The sequence below is a fragment of the Amphibalanus amphitrite genome, unplaced genomic scaffold (assembly GCF_019059575.1).
Source record: "Amphibalanus amphitrite isolate SeventyFive unplaced genomic scaffold, NRLGWU_Aamphi_draft 000705F_arrow, whole genome shotgun sequence".
NCBI lineage: Eukaryota > Metazoa > Arthropoda > Thecostraca > Balanomorpha > Balanidae > Amphibalanus > Amphibalanus amphitrite.
This window is the reverse complement of record NW_024882199.1, coordinates 258612-272977: the sequence shown is the minus strand read 5'-3', so window position 1 is coordinate 272977 and position 14366 is coordinate 258612. Positions and strand designations below refer to the sequence as shown.

At 48.4% G+C, this 14366-nt stretch overlaps 1 protein-coding gene across 1 annotated transcript in view; it reads right to left on the bottom strand.

Moving 5' to 3' along the window:
• Positions 1 to 12750, bottom strand: part of LOC122364889 — a 40830-nt gene extending 28080 nt beyond the window's left edge. Inside the window, exons 1-2 of the mRNA XM_043335692.1 lie at positions 12573 to 12750; positions 3772 to 4011 (exon numbers count right to left, since the gene is read on the bottom strand). Of these exons, the coding sequence (XP_043191627.1) occupies positions 3772 to 3943 (172 nt within the window). The 5' untranslated portion in view covers positions 3944 to 4011; positions 12573 to 12750. The remainder of the gene's footprint in view (positions 1 to 3771; positions 4012 to 12572) is intronic.
• Between the last annotated feature and the right edge of the window lie 1616 nt (positions 12751 to 14366).

Below are 14366 nucleotides of genomic sequence, written 5' to 3'. Positions count from 1 at the left end.
CTTTCAAAGGCCTCCGACATCTACTGTAGCTCTGGCACGGTGACAAAGTTGCAAAAAAGTGACTTGAGGTTGGGTCATTCAAAGTGACCTGGTGACCTGACCTTAAAAGTTAGGAGGTTCAAACTTGCACACCATGTGTAACATTGATGAGAGAATAGTCATACCAAATTTCGCGGCGCTACGCGCCGCGGTTTTCCCGCTATCCGCGAAAAACCTCAGGGGGGGGGGGGCGGATATCCGCCCCCCCCCCGTCGGTGCGCGGGTTAAACATGTGTCGAACGCCCATGTAGCAGAAAGTGAAAACCGTGACCTTTCGTGACCTGACCTGACCTTGACCCGTACTTAGTATGACCCCTATACGCACATGGTACCTTCACTAGGCGTTTGAGGTCATTTTTGGTGAGTTTCGAGCAGCAGCTATCGATTCCGCTGTCCGTAAGCCTAATCATGCAAAACCCCTGAATTTGACCTTTGACCTGACCTTAACCCGAAAGTTGACCTCAATCTTAAAATCTTAAGAGCGCTTTGGGATGGTCTCGTAGAGACCTTTCGAACGCCGCCTCGCGGGGCTCGATACGACCATTGGTTCTCGAGATAACAGGGGGGGGGGGGGGGGGTCGGATCCGACCCCCCCCCAGGCCCCAGGCTGTCGAGGGTACGGAAATAGCCCAGGCGGTGCCGGGTTAACCCACGAGCCGCTGGGGGGCATAAAGTTGCCCCCCTTTACGTTTTGCGGAATATCTCCGAAACCTGATAAGCTACGACCGTGAAACTCAACGTAGCTTCAAATGACTACCTGGGCAATGTTTGAGCAAATTTTGGTGGTTGTAGTACTTAAGATGACGTCACAATGACGTCATGAAATATTGTTTTCCGATACGGACCGTTTCTGATGTCGCTGAGCATGAAACGCAACTGTAAATGAACTAGAGAGCACCTGCTGTCATCCTGAAACACCTAAATACACTTCCATCTAGTTCCTGACCAATAATCGGCCCTTTATATACGGTCCCATATTTCTGATATATCGTGAGGAAACTGAGAGTCGCAAATCTATAATTTTACTTATGACGTCACTGCGACGTCATTTCAGATGAGATCGACACCAAATTTGGACACAACCTCGGCTAGGTATTCAGGAAGATATGTGCTTCTCTATCTCGTCGCGTTGTAATGATATCGTCGCAGAAGTAAAGGGGGACAACTATATGCCCCTCCCCCCCCCCCCCAGCGGCCGGCGGGTGACGCGGAGGCCCAGTGGCCGCCGGATCCTTTAAACATGGATTTCACGACACTTTCATATTGTGGTCCTCAGTGACCTGACCTCTGTTACCTGACCTGGTATCAGTGACCTCAAATAGCAAAATATGTGTTTCACGAGCAATTCTTGCGCCCATTCGGGGCGCGGGTTAACAAAAAGATCAGTTCTTTATTTTGTTTTACATTTTAGGGGATTATTTCAAAAGTCACTTTTTTAATTTGGGGTTCAAAATCAAACAAATATATAAAAAAACAAGATAGCAGTTTTGAGGCGCTGCTCGGTTTATATCTTTTTTTTTCAACATTTTACTTTATCTTCAAAACTTTGGGCTTGACAGCTCTTCCCACCAAACCTCTTTTGGGTCGGGAATGCCTGAACATGACGTCACTCTGACGTCATTTGCGGCCAACCTAAAGGTTAACCCGGCAGGCGGTGGGCCTACCAGCCACCTTCCGCGCGGTGGGGGGGGGGCATTTCCCCCCCCCTCGTATCTCCGAAACTACTGGACGGATCCGGAAAATTCAAACGGCGTTCGATAGCCCTGTCAAATTTGTTGAAGGAAACCAAATTTCATTGACCTCGAGGTCACCGATGACGTCACAGGTCAGGTCAAAGATAAAATGTTTCGCTTCTAGGGAAAGCGTTATAACACCGAGTAAACCGCATTTTGTCGAAAATCAGCGATAAGGCGTCAGTTGTCTAGTACATATGTTGCTATTAGAGGTCACTGGTCATACCAGGTCAGGTCACAGGTCAGGTCAACAAAGGTCACCAAGGGTCACCACATGAGCCCAACTTTACTAAGGCCCTTAGTAAAGTTGGGCTCATGCAGTAAAGTTGGGTTATGCAATGCATGTTTTATGGCCAGTTTTTCATTTCCAACTCAATGGTGTTGGTTATAAGACCATCAGGTACGGTTTAGGTCACTTTCTGGTGGAGGTCAGGTCAAGGTCAGGTCAAAAAAGGTCAAATTTCAAAGTTGATATTTTGGCATAAAATGGTTGTTGCCATAAAATTCGATAAAAATAAATAAAATGCCCCCCCCCCCACCGCGCGGAAGGTGGCTGGTAGGCCTACCGCCTGCCGGGTTAACCTTTAGGTTGGCCGCAAAAAAAATAAAATTCGATGCAGCTTGTCACGGGGAGTCTAATGGTGGTCTTTGTTTTGCGCTACGAGGTCTAGATTTGCTAAAAATTGAGTTTGAAAATTTGACGTCATCAATTTTGAAGTTTTTTCGCTATAACTTGGCCAAAAGAGAGGTATCGATCTCAAATTTGGTATGTAGATAGAAGGCGGTAGGGACTATCACATATATTCCGGCTTTTTCGAAACAAAAAATGGATTTTTTGGCTATTGTATTCAAAAAAATCTACTTTTTGATTTTTGGGGGTCAAAATAAAAAAAAATCGAAAAACCGAAATAGCAGTTTTGTAGCCCTTTTGATTCTACACCTTTTATGTCTGAAACATTTTTCTGTATCTCTAAAGCTGTAGGCCTGACAGCTCTTACCGCGAAACCTTTTTTGGGGTCGAAAATGGCAAAAATGACGTCACTCTGACGTCATTAGCGGCCAACCTATCATAGCCTTTGGAAAATTTTTTGTCACCATGTGCGCTAGCTGCTCCCGGGAGGGTACTGAAAGTTTCGTGACGATCGGCGCAGCGGTTCTCGAGATATATTGAAAAAACTAAAGGGGGGACAAAAAAATGCCTCCCCACCGCCTGGAAGGTTAAAAGGTGTAAAATTGATTTAGAAGAGGTAACTGAAATTTTCGAGGCGATCGGCGCATTAATTTGGGACATAATGCGAAACGACTGGAACGGGGGGGGCACAAAATACCCCCCACCAGGGCGCGGGTTAAAAAGTTTCCACTGGGTCCCCTCAAGTAAAGGTAATCTCAAAATTGTGGATACGCCGCTGGATGTTCTCTACGATATTAGACTAAGAACAGTGTAAACACCGGCGACAAAATATGAAAAGGAATTAGGATTGATTGACTTTCACATCGGGTTTGACAGCTTGGATAATATTTATTTGAAGCGCATTATATTCACTCCGACAGGGTGGGCAAAATCTCGTCACTGCAGGGGCAACTGGCAGCCACTGCGGGACATTTGCCCCCTCCCCAGTAGCGTGGGACACCTTCAATTAAGGTGGGGGGGGGGGGGGCATTGCCGACTTTTGGTCCCATTCTTTCCATGCAACGCCCATAGGGCTTATGTTAAAATGCGGAAATCAAGGGGACACGGTTCCCCGGTGCACCCCCCCCCCCCCGTTCCGCCCCTTATGCCCTCTTTCCCGTTAATGCATGTAAGCACCCACATCCAAACACTCAGACGGGTACCTAGCACACAGAGAAGACACACAAAGACTCACACCATCACATACACACCGTTACATTAACACATATAGTCTGACTATAGACACAGACGCACAAAACACACTCAGACAACAGACACAGGGACACACAGACCCCCCCCCTCACACACACACAGGTCGGTCCTGCTCACCTGATATTCGCCGCCTCCGCCGTGGTCGGCTCCGGTGGACAGAGCTCAGTACCGTCCACACACTGTTGGACCACCCGCTCTGTCCACTGACACGGCCGGTGGACGCAGTGCAGCTCGTGCGGCTCCGGCTCCTCCGTCGGCCTTTGTCCCGGGCTGGAACTGCACCGGACATCAACACCGCGAGTCGGTGTGTCGGCAGAATCGATCGTGTTCAGTGAGTCGGCGGCGCGGTGTCCTGGCCTGATGACGTCAGTGGGGGGTCACCAGGGTTACAGGGACAACACGGGCCGCCGGTCGATGTGCAGTCCCCCCTCCCCTCCCTTCCCCTTCCCTTCCCTTCCCCAATCCCCGGGACAACTCATGCAACTCGGCAAAACAAAACATAGTGACGAGCAGACATGTGCAGGGATGGAAGAGGCGGGTCTATGATCTCAGTGGATATCTCAACAAAATGGAGGGTTTGGACCTACATCTCATCCCTCGCCCGGTCAGGGGTTGGGGAGGGGGAGATTGATTAACCCGCGCCCAGATGGGGTCTGCCGAGCAACGCGGTCTGATGGGGGGCCATTTTGACCCCCCTCAGATCTCGAGAACCACGCAACATAGCGACAAGCGGTAAAGGGTGTTTGATAGCCCCAACGGGGAACTACCTTGTGACCCAATTTCATTGACCTCGGTCAAACCGATGACGTCACAGGTCAGGTCAAAGGTCGAATTTTCACCGTTTGCGGGCATTTCAAGAAATGCGTTGTAAAATCGTGTAAAATGCATTTCATTGAAAATCATCGATGAGGAAATGTTCTACAAACACATATTTTGCTACTTGAGGTCACTGATACCAGGTCAGGTCACAGAGGTCAGGTCACTGGGGGGTCACAATATGAAAGTGTCGTGTGAATTGTGATGCATGTTTTATGGTCCATTTTACATGACAAATGCGATTATGTGGGTCAGACAGACGTTAGGGCCAGGTTAGGTCACGTTTTGGTCAAGGTCAGGTCAAGGTTAGGTCAAATTAGGTCAAATTTCAAAGTTGATATTTTTGCATAAAATGGGTATTGATTCGAAGCAGCTCGTCACGGGGAGCTCAATGGTGTTCTCCGTTTTGCGCTACGAGGTCTAGAATTGCTAAAAATTGAGTTCAAAAATTTGACGTCATCAATTTTTAACCCGGCAGGCGGTGGGCCTACCAGCCACCTTCCGCGCGGTGGGGGGGGGGGGGTGGCATTTTTTTGCCCCCCCCCCCCCCGTATCTCCGAAACTACTGAACGGATCCGGAAAATTCAAACGGCGTTCGATAGCCCTGTCAAATTTGTCGAAGGAAACCAAATTTCATTGACCTCGGGGTCACCGATGACGTCACAGGTCAGGTCAAAGACAAAATGTTTCACCGTTCACGGGGCTTCTAGGTAAAGCGCTATAACACCGAGTAAAACGCATTTTGTCGAAAATCAGCGATGAGGCGTCAGTTGTCTAGTACATATGTTGCTATTAGAGGTCACCGGTCATACCAGGTCAGGTCACAGGTCAGGTCACCAAAGGTCACCCTGGGTCACCACATGAGCCCAACTTTACTAAGGTTATGCGATGCATGTTTTATGGCCAGTTTTTCATTTCCAACTCAATGGTGTTGCTTATAAGACCATCAGGTACGGTTAAGGTCACTTTCTGGTGGAGGTCAGGTCAAGGTCAGGTCAAAAAAGGTCAAATTTCAAAGTTGATATTTTTGCATAAAATGGGTATCGAATCGATGCAGCTCGTCGCGGGGAGTCTAATGGTGGTCTTTGTTTTGCGCTACGAGGTCTAGAATTGCTAAAAATTGAGTTTGAAAATTTGACGTCATCAATTTTGAACAGTTTTTTCGCTATAACTTGGCCAAAAAAGAGGTAACGATCTCAAACTTGGTATGTAGATAGAAGGCGGTAGGGACTATCACATATATTCCGTTTTTTTCGAAATTCAAAAAACTTTTTGGATTTTTCGGCTATTATATTCGAAAAATCTATTTTCTGATTTTTGGAGGTCAAAATCCAAAAAAAATCGAAAAACCGAAATAGCAGTTTTGTAGCCCTTTTGATTTCACACCTTTTATGTCTGAAACATTTTTATGTATCTCTAAAGCTGTAGGCCTGACAGCTCTTCCCGCGAAACCTTTCTTTGGGTCGAAAATGGCAAAAATGACGTCACTCTGACGTCATTAGCAGCCAACCTATCATAGCCATTGGAAAAATTTTTGGTCACCATGTGCGCTAGCTGCTCCCGGGAGGGTACTGAAGGTTTGCTGACGATCGGCGCAGCGGTTCTTGAGATATATCGAAAAAACTAAAGGGGGGGGGCAAAAAATTGCCCCCCCCCACCGCCTGGAAGGTTAACCCTCGCCGGACCTATTGGTTTTCTACATACGCGCCGGCCGAGGGGGGGGGGGCGCGTACGACCCCCCCCTCGCCGTTTCGCCACTGGTGGAGCTAGCGCGTCGCGGAAAAAACGAGCGTGTGCGCCGTTACGAGACGCAGAGATTGGTACCCGATTTTAAGGTCCTAGGTCAACCGGTGACCTCTGAGGTCAGGTCAAGTGCCCCAGGGTACGGTTCAGTTTTTGGTGAATAACTTCGCAAAAAACGGCCGCAGAGCGCTGATTTTGGCAGCATTGTGTTCGCCTCGCTCAGGCGCGTCGAATGATATACCTTTTGTCCGGGTCAGGTCAACTTGGGGTGTTGACCTCAGGTCAAGGTCAGGTCAGCACCCCCAGGTCACGAAGTTGGTCGAAAGAGGTCATGTCGCATATCATTCGATTCGGCAGGCCTTCCTGAGTCCATTGGTGCCTTTGCCGACTCGCTAGCTCAATTTGATCAAGAGTTATTGACGAAAAACTAATTTGACCTTGATGACGTCATAAATGACGTCACGCAATGTCAACATTGCAAAAGTGACGCATCTAACCTTGCAAGGAGTGCATCAAATCACGATTCTGTGTGCTTGAGATAGTTGGAGATCGTTCCCGGCGCCAGAATAGCAGTTTGAATTTTTCCCCATTGACTTATAATGGTGAGGTCACGAAAATGACCTGACCTCATATGACCTTTAGGAAAAATCCGAGATATACAAGTTGTGGGACTCATAATGGATACTAGATCCTGCAAGTTTCATTTCCCTGTGACATCTCCTCTGGCAGTGAGGGCGTTGCGAAGTTGCGACATCTGAAGACCGTGCAGAGGTTCACTTATGACGTCATAGGTCAGTGACCTGACCTGACCCAAAAATGCGGTTGGCGGTCAAAAGATCCGGCTTGGATCAAAGGTCAGGTATGCCAAGTTTCAGCTCTCTATCGCCAGCGTGTTCGGAGCTATCGCGAAAAAAACCCTATGGGGGGGCGGCACCCGCCCCCCCCCCTCGGCCGGCGAGGGTTAACAGTTTTTCCGCTATAACTTGGCCAAAAAAGAGGTATTGATATAAAATTTGGTATGTATATCGAAGAGCGCAGGGAATATCACATTTATTCCGGTTTTTTCAAAATTCGATTTTTTTGAAATTTTTTTGAGTTTTTTTTTTAAACATTTTTTTTTTATTTTTGGGGTCAAAATCCCAAAATTTCGAAAATCCGAGATAGCAGTTTTGTAGCGCCGTCTTTTCTCTACACAACCACATAAAGAACTTTAAAATTGTTTGTTAACTGTAGAATTGGTGAGCGTTTCAAGATGTCATATTTTTTGCTCATTTTTACTCGAACATGACCTCAGTTTGACCTCAATAACTCCTGACCTGAGGTGATCTGTGACTTGAAATTTTGTGTGAAGGTGTTAAATTGATGTCCGGTAAGGTATGCAAAATTTGGCGGCGCTGCACGCCACCGTTTTCTCGCTATTTAAGAAAAACCACAGTGGGGCCAAAATGCCCCCCCATAAGGTAGTTCCCTGATAGGGCTATCCAACACCGTTTGCCGCTTCTTTCCTTCCTTCCTTTCTTTCTGTCCTTTCTTCCTTTCTGTCCTTTCCTTTCGCTTTCTGTCCTTTCCTTTCTGTCCTTTCGCTTTCTGTCCTTTCGCTTTCTGTCCAGGGACGCTTTCCTTCCGGGACGTTCCACTATGGTTGGAAACGGCCTCACGGATGGCCGTGGGCAATTTCGGAATATATGTATAATTGGGGTGTCATTCTGTTGGAAATTGATGAAATGTTTTGAATTGGGCAGAAAAAATTATTTAGTTGCGCATTTAGTCTCCATTATCGTACGTGGAATCGGGAGTTTCTAATAGTGGCTTTTTTGGTGCGCCGTCAAAGGTTTAAACAACCGCGCTGGTGATAGCATGTGGAGTACCTCCATGACGTTGTAAAACTAGATTATAATATATCAAAATAATCCTTGTTATGTTGGCTAACGAGTGGAGTGACTCTTTTTCCCGTGCGTGTTCAAAATCAGGAACGGCATTGCATTCTGTTTGCAGTGTCACCACAGCAATATTTGCAAAATTACGTTTATGTTTCATTGGACATACAAAAAGTTCTCCATCGACCTCCATTGAGCTTTTTGGCAGAATAAATCTCTGTTCAATTCTGCGTAAGGGGAACGTAAAAGCAGACTGCGCACTTCTGCGCAAAATCGTCCGTGAAGCTTCATCTCCCGAGGCGTACCTACCCGTCGCTTCGTTAGCACCAGGTCGGCTCGTCAGTCTTGCAATCGCTTATCCTTATAAATGATGGTAAGAAGCAGGGTTGCGGAGTCGTGGTGGCGCCAAATCCGACTCCGACTACGACTCCGACTCCTGACTCGTTGCCATGACTCCGGCCGACTCTGTTTCCGACTCCGGACCCCTGCCAGTGTTTCGGAGTCGTGATGGAGCTGTTCCGATTCGGACCGACTCCGACTTCCACTGCGGGCTCCTGACCGACCCCGACTCCGACTCCGACTCCTGGCTCGTTGCCACGACTCTGGGCGACTCTGACTCCGACTCCGACTCTGACTCCGACTCTGACCTCGACTCCGCACCCCTCGTAAGAAGTAACTGCTCGCCCCTGCACCTGGAGTATGGATATCGTGCAAACGTGCATGGATATCCTGGAGTATGGATATGGATATCCACCGACAGAGCAGACATACAGACATGCTGTAAACGCCATTACACTGCCAATACCATGGCAAATCAAATGGCTATCTATGGTTTTTGATCATCGTTCTACATTTTCCAAAATCATGAACTGAATGTTGGCAATTTCTCGTGACTACTTCACGACCATGATGCATGCATTTCTGAAATTGATCTTTTTTCAACCAGCCACGTACTCGTATGATAAAATGAATGTCACCATCGTGTTCTACGCCCAAAAGAACCCATAAAACATGTGTCATGCATGGGCTGCGAATAGGTACCAGTTTTAATTTTCGGGGTTATGTGCTTACCTGATTGACCTGACTTTGACCCTGGCCAGTGGCCTATGTTTGACTGACCCCTACATTGATCTGACACTCTTTAGCACTTATATGAAGGGTTGTGACAGTTGTGACAGTTGTGACAGATTGTTTAGGACCAACTGATGACTGAATTTATTTAGGACCAACTGATGACGATATAATCGAAACGCGAAACGCGAGGCACCGATTGCGAGGTTCTAAAGTCCATGCTACTGAAAGCCCGATTTCAAGTGTTTGACCTGACCTTGACCCGACCTGTGACCTCGAAATTCAACTTTAAAGTATTCATGTGAATCGTCTCGTCGCGTTCTTCTTTCTTTTGCCGCGCCTCGTGCGTTTCGCTGCGCCTATTTGTTCGCGAGTTATCGGCTGGGGGCGTTGAACGCCCCCCCCCCCCCCGGCAAACGGCGGATGGGGAAATACCCCAGCAACTGCCGGGTTAATCTGACGCATGTTTTGTCCTTTGATCGTCATTTTATTTCTTACTTTTTTGCCCAATCTAAAAAAAATCATAAATACTCTTTCTCCAAATTTTTGACCCTTTATGACCAATAGTAAGACACTGTGCGTCACTACGTTGATATTTCTCGCCCTAAAGCATAACAACAATATCCATTCAGTGATAGCAGTATTCAAAACATGTTCAAAATGCCTCGCGATATCGATAACATAACGAAAGACATGGGCGACTTATAACATACTTGCAATGATGACGTCACACACGCGTGACGTGACGTGACCTCGTCATTTCTGAGTTACTGTATGATGCACGAAAGACACTGGTATACCTATGCAAAGTTTCATCGCAGTCGGTCTACGCATTAACAAGTTATGGGCAAAACATTTTTTCGCGTTTACCCCCGGCCATCCGTGAGGCCGTTTCCAACCATAGTGCGTTCGCTCGGTTCGGGACGGCGATTGCCTGCCGTCCCGAGCAGGCACGGACGTTCGCTCGGTTCGGGACGTTCGGGAGCAGGTTGCCTGCCGTCCCGAGCAGGCACGGACGTTCGCTCGGTTCGGGACGTTCGGGACGTTCGCTCGGCCGAACGTTCGCTCGGTTCGGGACGGCGATTGCCTGCCGTCCCGAGCAGCGTCCAGGGACCGGCCGCCGCCGTGAGCCGTGAGGTTCTTTCTGAGTCAGTTGATGGCTCAACCGACTCGCTAGCTCAATTTGATCGGAAGTTATTAGCTTTGATCGGAAGTTTTCCTTTTCTTTTTCTTCTTCTTTCTTTTTCTTCCTTCTTTCTTTTCTTTTCAAATGATGACTTGTTCATGAACGTTCATGAACGTTCACGAACTGTTCGTGAACAGAGAATCGTAAGTGAACATGTGACCTTGAATGCCAAAATTCGTAAACTATCAAATAAACAAGCAAACAAACATTGTTCACGAACTGTTCATGAACAAATATACAAACACCAAACCCTGAAAATTCGACCTTTAACCTGACCTGTGACATCATCAGTTTGACCTAGGTCAACAAAATTGGGTCATAAGGTAGTTCCCTGATAGGGCTATCCAACACCGTTTGCCGCTTCTTTCCTTCCTTCCTTTCTTTCTGTCCTTTCTTCCTTTCTGTCCTTTCCTTTCGCTTTCTGTCCTTTCCTTTCTGTCCTTTCGCTTTCTGTCCTTTCGCTTTCTGTCCAGGGACGCTTTCCTTCCGGGACGTTCGCTCGGTTACCGACCGGCACCAAGCCGGTCGAGCTGTCTAACCGTCGGGAAAACGTGACGGGCGACGCTGTTTTGGCGATTGCCTGCCGTCCCGAGCAGCGTCCAGGGACCGGCCGCCGCCGTGAGCCGTGAGGTTCTTTCTGAGTCAGTTGATGGCTCAACCGACTCGCTAGCTCAATTTGATCGGAAGTTATTAGCGGAAAGCTCCTACTGCACCAAACAACCTTAGTGTGCTTGAGATATGACTTGTGGCTTGTGCATATTTCACATGTAAAACCTGCCTGCAGTCATGTCTGCACCGTATGCTAACAGTTACTCGAAATATAGCAGAAATGATGACTTGTTCATGAACGTTCATGAACGTTCACGAACTGTTCGTGAACAGAAAATCGTAAGTGAACATGTGACCTTGAATGCCAAAATTCGTAAACTATCAAATAAACAAGCAAACAAACATTGTTCACGAACTGTTCATGAACAAATATACAAACACCAAACCCTGAAAATTCGACCTTTAACCTGACCTGTGACATCATCAGTTTGACCTAGGTCAACAAAATTGGGTCATAAGGTAGTTCCCTGATAGGGCTATCCAACACCGTTTGCCGCTTGTCGCTAGGTTGCGTGGTTCTCGAGATCTTTGGGGGGGGGCAAATTGCCCCCCCCCCCCAACGGGGTGCGTTGCTCGGCAGAGCCCAACGGGGCGCGGGTTAATTGGGGTTCAAAATCAAAGCAAATATGTAACAAACAAGATAGCAGTTTTGTAGCGCTGCTCGTTTTATATCTTTTTGTTTTTCAATATTTTCCTTTATCTTTAAAACTTTGGGCTTGGCAGCTCCTCCCATCAAACCTCTTTTGGGTCGGAAATGCCTGAACGTGACGTCATTCTGACGTCATTTGCGGCCCACCTATCATAGACTGTGGAAGAAAAGGTAACGAGGTGTAAAACCGATTTACAAGAGAGTTCTAAAATTTTCGCGGCGATCGGAGCATTAATTTGGGAGATAATGCGAAACGACTGGAACGGGGGGGGGGGGGCAAAAAAAAACCCCCAACCAGGACGCGGGTTAAAAAGCTTCCACTGGGTCCTCTAAAGTAAAGGTAACCTCAGGATTGTGGATACGCCGCTGGATGTTCTCTACGATATTAGATTAAGAGCAGTGTAAACACGGGCGACAAAATATGAAAAGGAAAGAGGATTGATTGACTTTCACATCGGGTTTGACAGCTTGGATAATATTTATTTGATGCGCATTATAGGTATTCATTCCAACAGGATGGGCAAAATCTCATCACTGCAGGGGCAACTGGCAGCCACTGCGGGACATTTGCCCCCTCCCCCAGTAGCGCGGGACACCTTTAATTAAGGTGGGGGGGGGGGGGGCATTGCCGACTTTTGGTCCCATTCTTTCCATGCAACGCCCATAGGGCTTATGTTAAAATGCCGAAATCAAGGGGACACGGTTCCCCGGTGCTCCCCTCCCCTCCCCGTTCCGCCACCTATGCCCTCTTCCCCGTTACTTCATCTAAGCACAGACATCCAAACACTCAGACGGGTACCTAGCACACAGAGAAAACACACAAAGACTCACAGAATCACATACACACCGTTACACAAACACATATAGTCTGACAATAGACACAGACGCACAAAACACACTCAACAACAGACACAGGGACACACAGACCCCCCCCCCACACACACACACACAGGTCGGTCCTGCTCACCTGATATTCGCCGCCTCCGCCGTGGTCGGCTCCGGTGGACAGAGCTCAGTACCGTCCACACACTGTTGGACCACCCGCTCTGTCGACTGACCCGGCCGGTGGACGCAGTGCAGCTCGTGCGGCTCCGGCTCCTCCGTCGGCCTTTGTCCCGGTCTGGAACTGCGCCGAACATCAACACCCCGAGTCTGTGTGTCGGCAGAATCGATCGTGTTCAGTGAGTCGGCGGCGCGGTGTCCTGGCCTGATGACGTCAGTGGGGGTCACCAGGGTTACAGGGACAACACGGGCCGCCGGTCGATGTGCAGTCCCCCCCCCACCCCTCCCCTTCCCTTCCCCAGTCCCCGGGACAACTCATGCAACTCGGCAAAACAAAACATAGTGACGAGCAGACATGTGCAGGGATGGAAGAGGCGGGTCTATGATCTCAGTGGATATCTCAACAAAATGGAGGGTTCGGACCTACATCTCATCCCTCGCCCGGTCAGGGGTTGGTGAGGGGGAGATTGATTAACCCTCGCCCGCACATGGGGGGGGGGGGTGGGGTGGTAACCACCTTAGGTAGGTTAAAACGGTTGGAAACGGTTAAAATGCACAAAATACGGGGGTCACAAATGCGGTTCACTGAATCGTTCTCGTAAGGCCACGTCGGCCGCGTCGTACGTAAAGGCCACGTCGGCCACGTCGTGCACCGGGCCGTCGCGCACCGGTGGAGTCCCGTCGAAGACTGTCGGGCCCCCGTCCCGTCTCAGCCCTCGTGGTAGCACAACACGTGGGCCTGAGAACCAGGACAGGGGCCAGATGACACATATGTGCCCGGCGCGGCGCGGGGGACCGACCGCCGCGCTCCGAGCGCCGGCCGTCTTTGCGAAAATACCTAAAAATACCAACGCATTTGCTCGCTAACACCTAGGTTTACCAATGTTTTACAAGAGGGACATTTTTATTGGTCCATCTAGTACCTACCCTTTAAATATCGTGTTTCTAGATGCCATATAAGTCAATCGCCAGGGGTTCATACACCCGCCTCCTGGCCGCTCGCATTAGGAAAAACGATCTGGCATTGAGAAGAATCTGACACACCTGCAGCGTTATGTCAGACTTACAGCGAAGTGATACTGTGTATTGCAGGGACCGTGACATTTTACACCGAATCATGTCATCTTGCATATCAAAACAAGGCATTTCCAAACGAACAAAAAAATAGCTGTTCAAACTACCTCAATGTATCAATGGGGAACGCAGGGCTGGTAAAAAAGCAAATTGCGTCCCCGACCAAAAAATGAGAGCGAAAAATGACCCCGACCTTTTTACGATTCATGTATGCAGGCTGCATGCAACTACGATGCGCGTTTCCTTAGGTTTCATTTCTATATTATTTTTTACGAGCAGTCATATGTACTAAATTGCTTATCAGACTCGCGCTTCGAAATTTCCAGTTTGTTAATTAAAATGTCACGGCATCACTCGGTCAGCGGGTAGCGTAACAGACGAAGAACCCGGAAAGGGTAGGGGGCGCTACGATCGTCGAACAGATGCAATAGGTGTCGCTATTGTATCGGTAGCTCACAACGACGACGGCTAGAAACTATCGACCCCGCGTGAATTTACCATGTCCAACTGGTCCGACCCCGGTTCAGAATCTAGTCGTTTGTCTAGTCGTATAGCTGGCTACAACTGGTCGTCAATCAACCCCGCTTGAAATAGCACAGCCGACAGCGGGGTCGGTGTCTAAGCGTCTGTTAGTATGTGTTTGATCATCTAGTTTGATCTAGTTTTCGTTAGCAACTGTCGACGG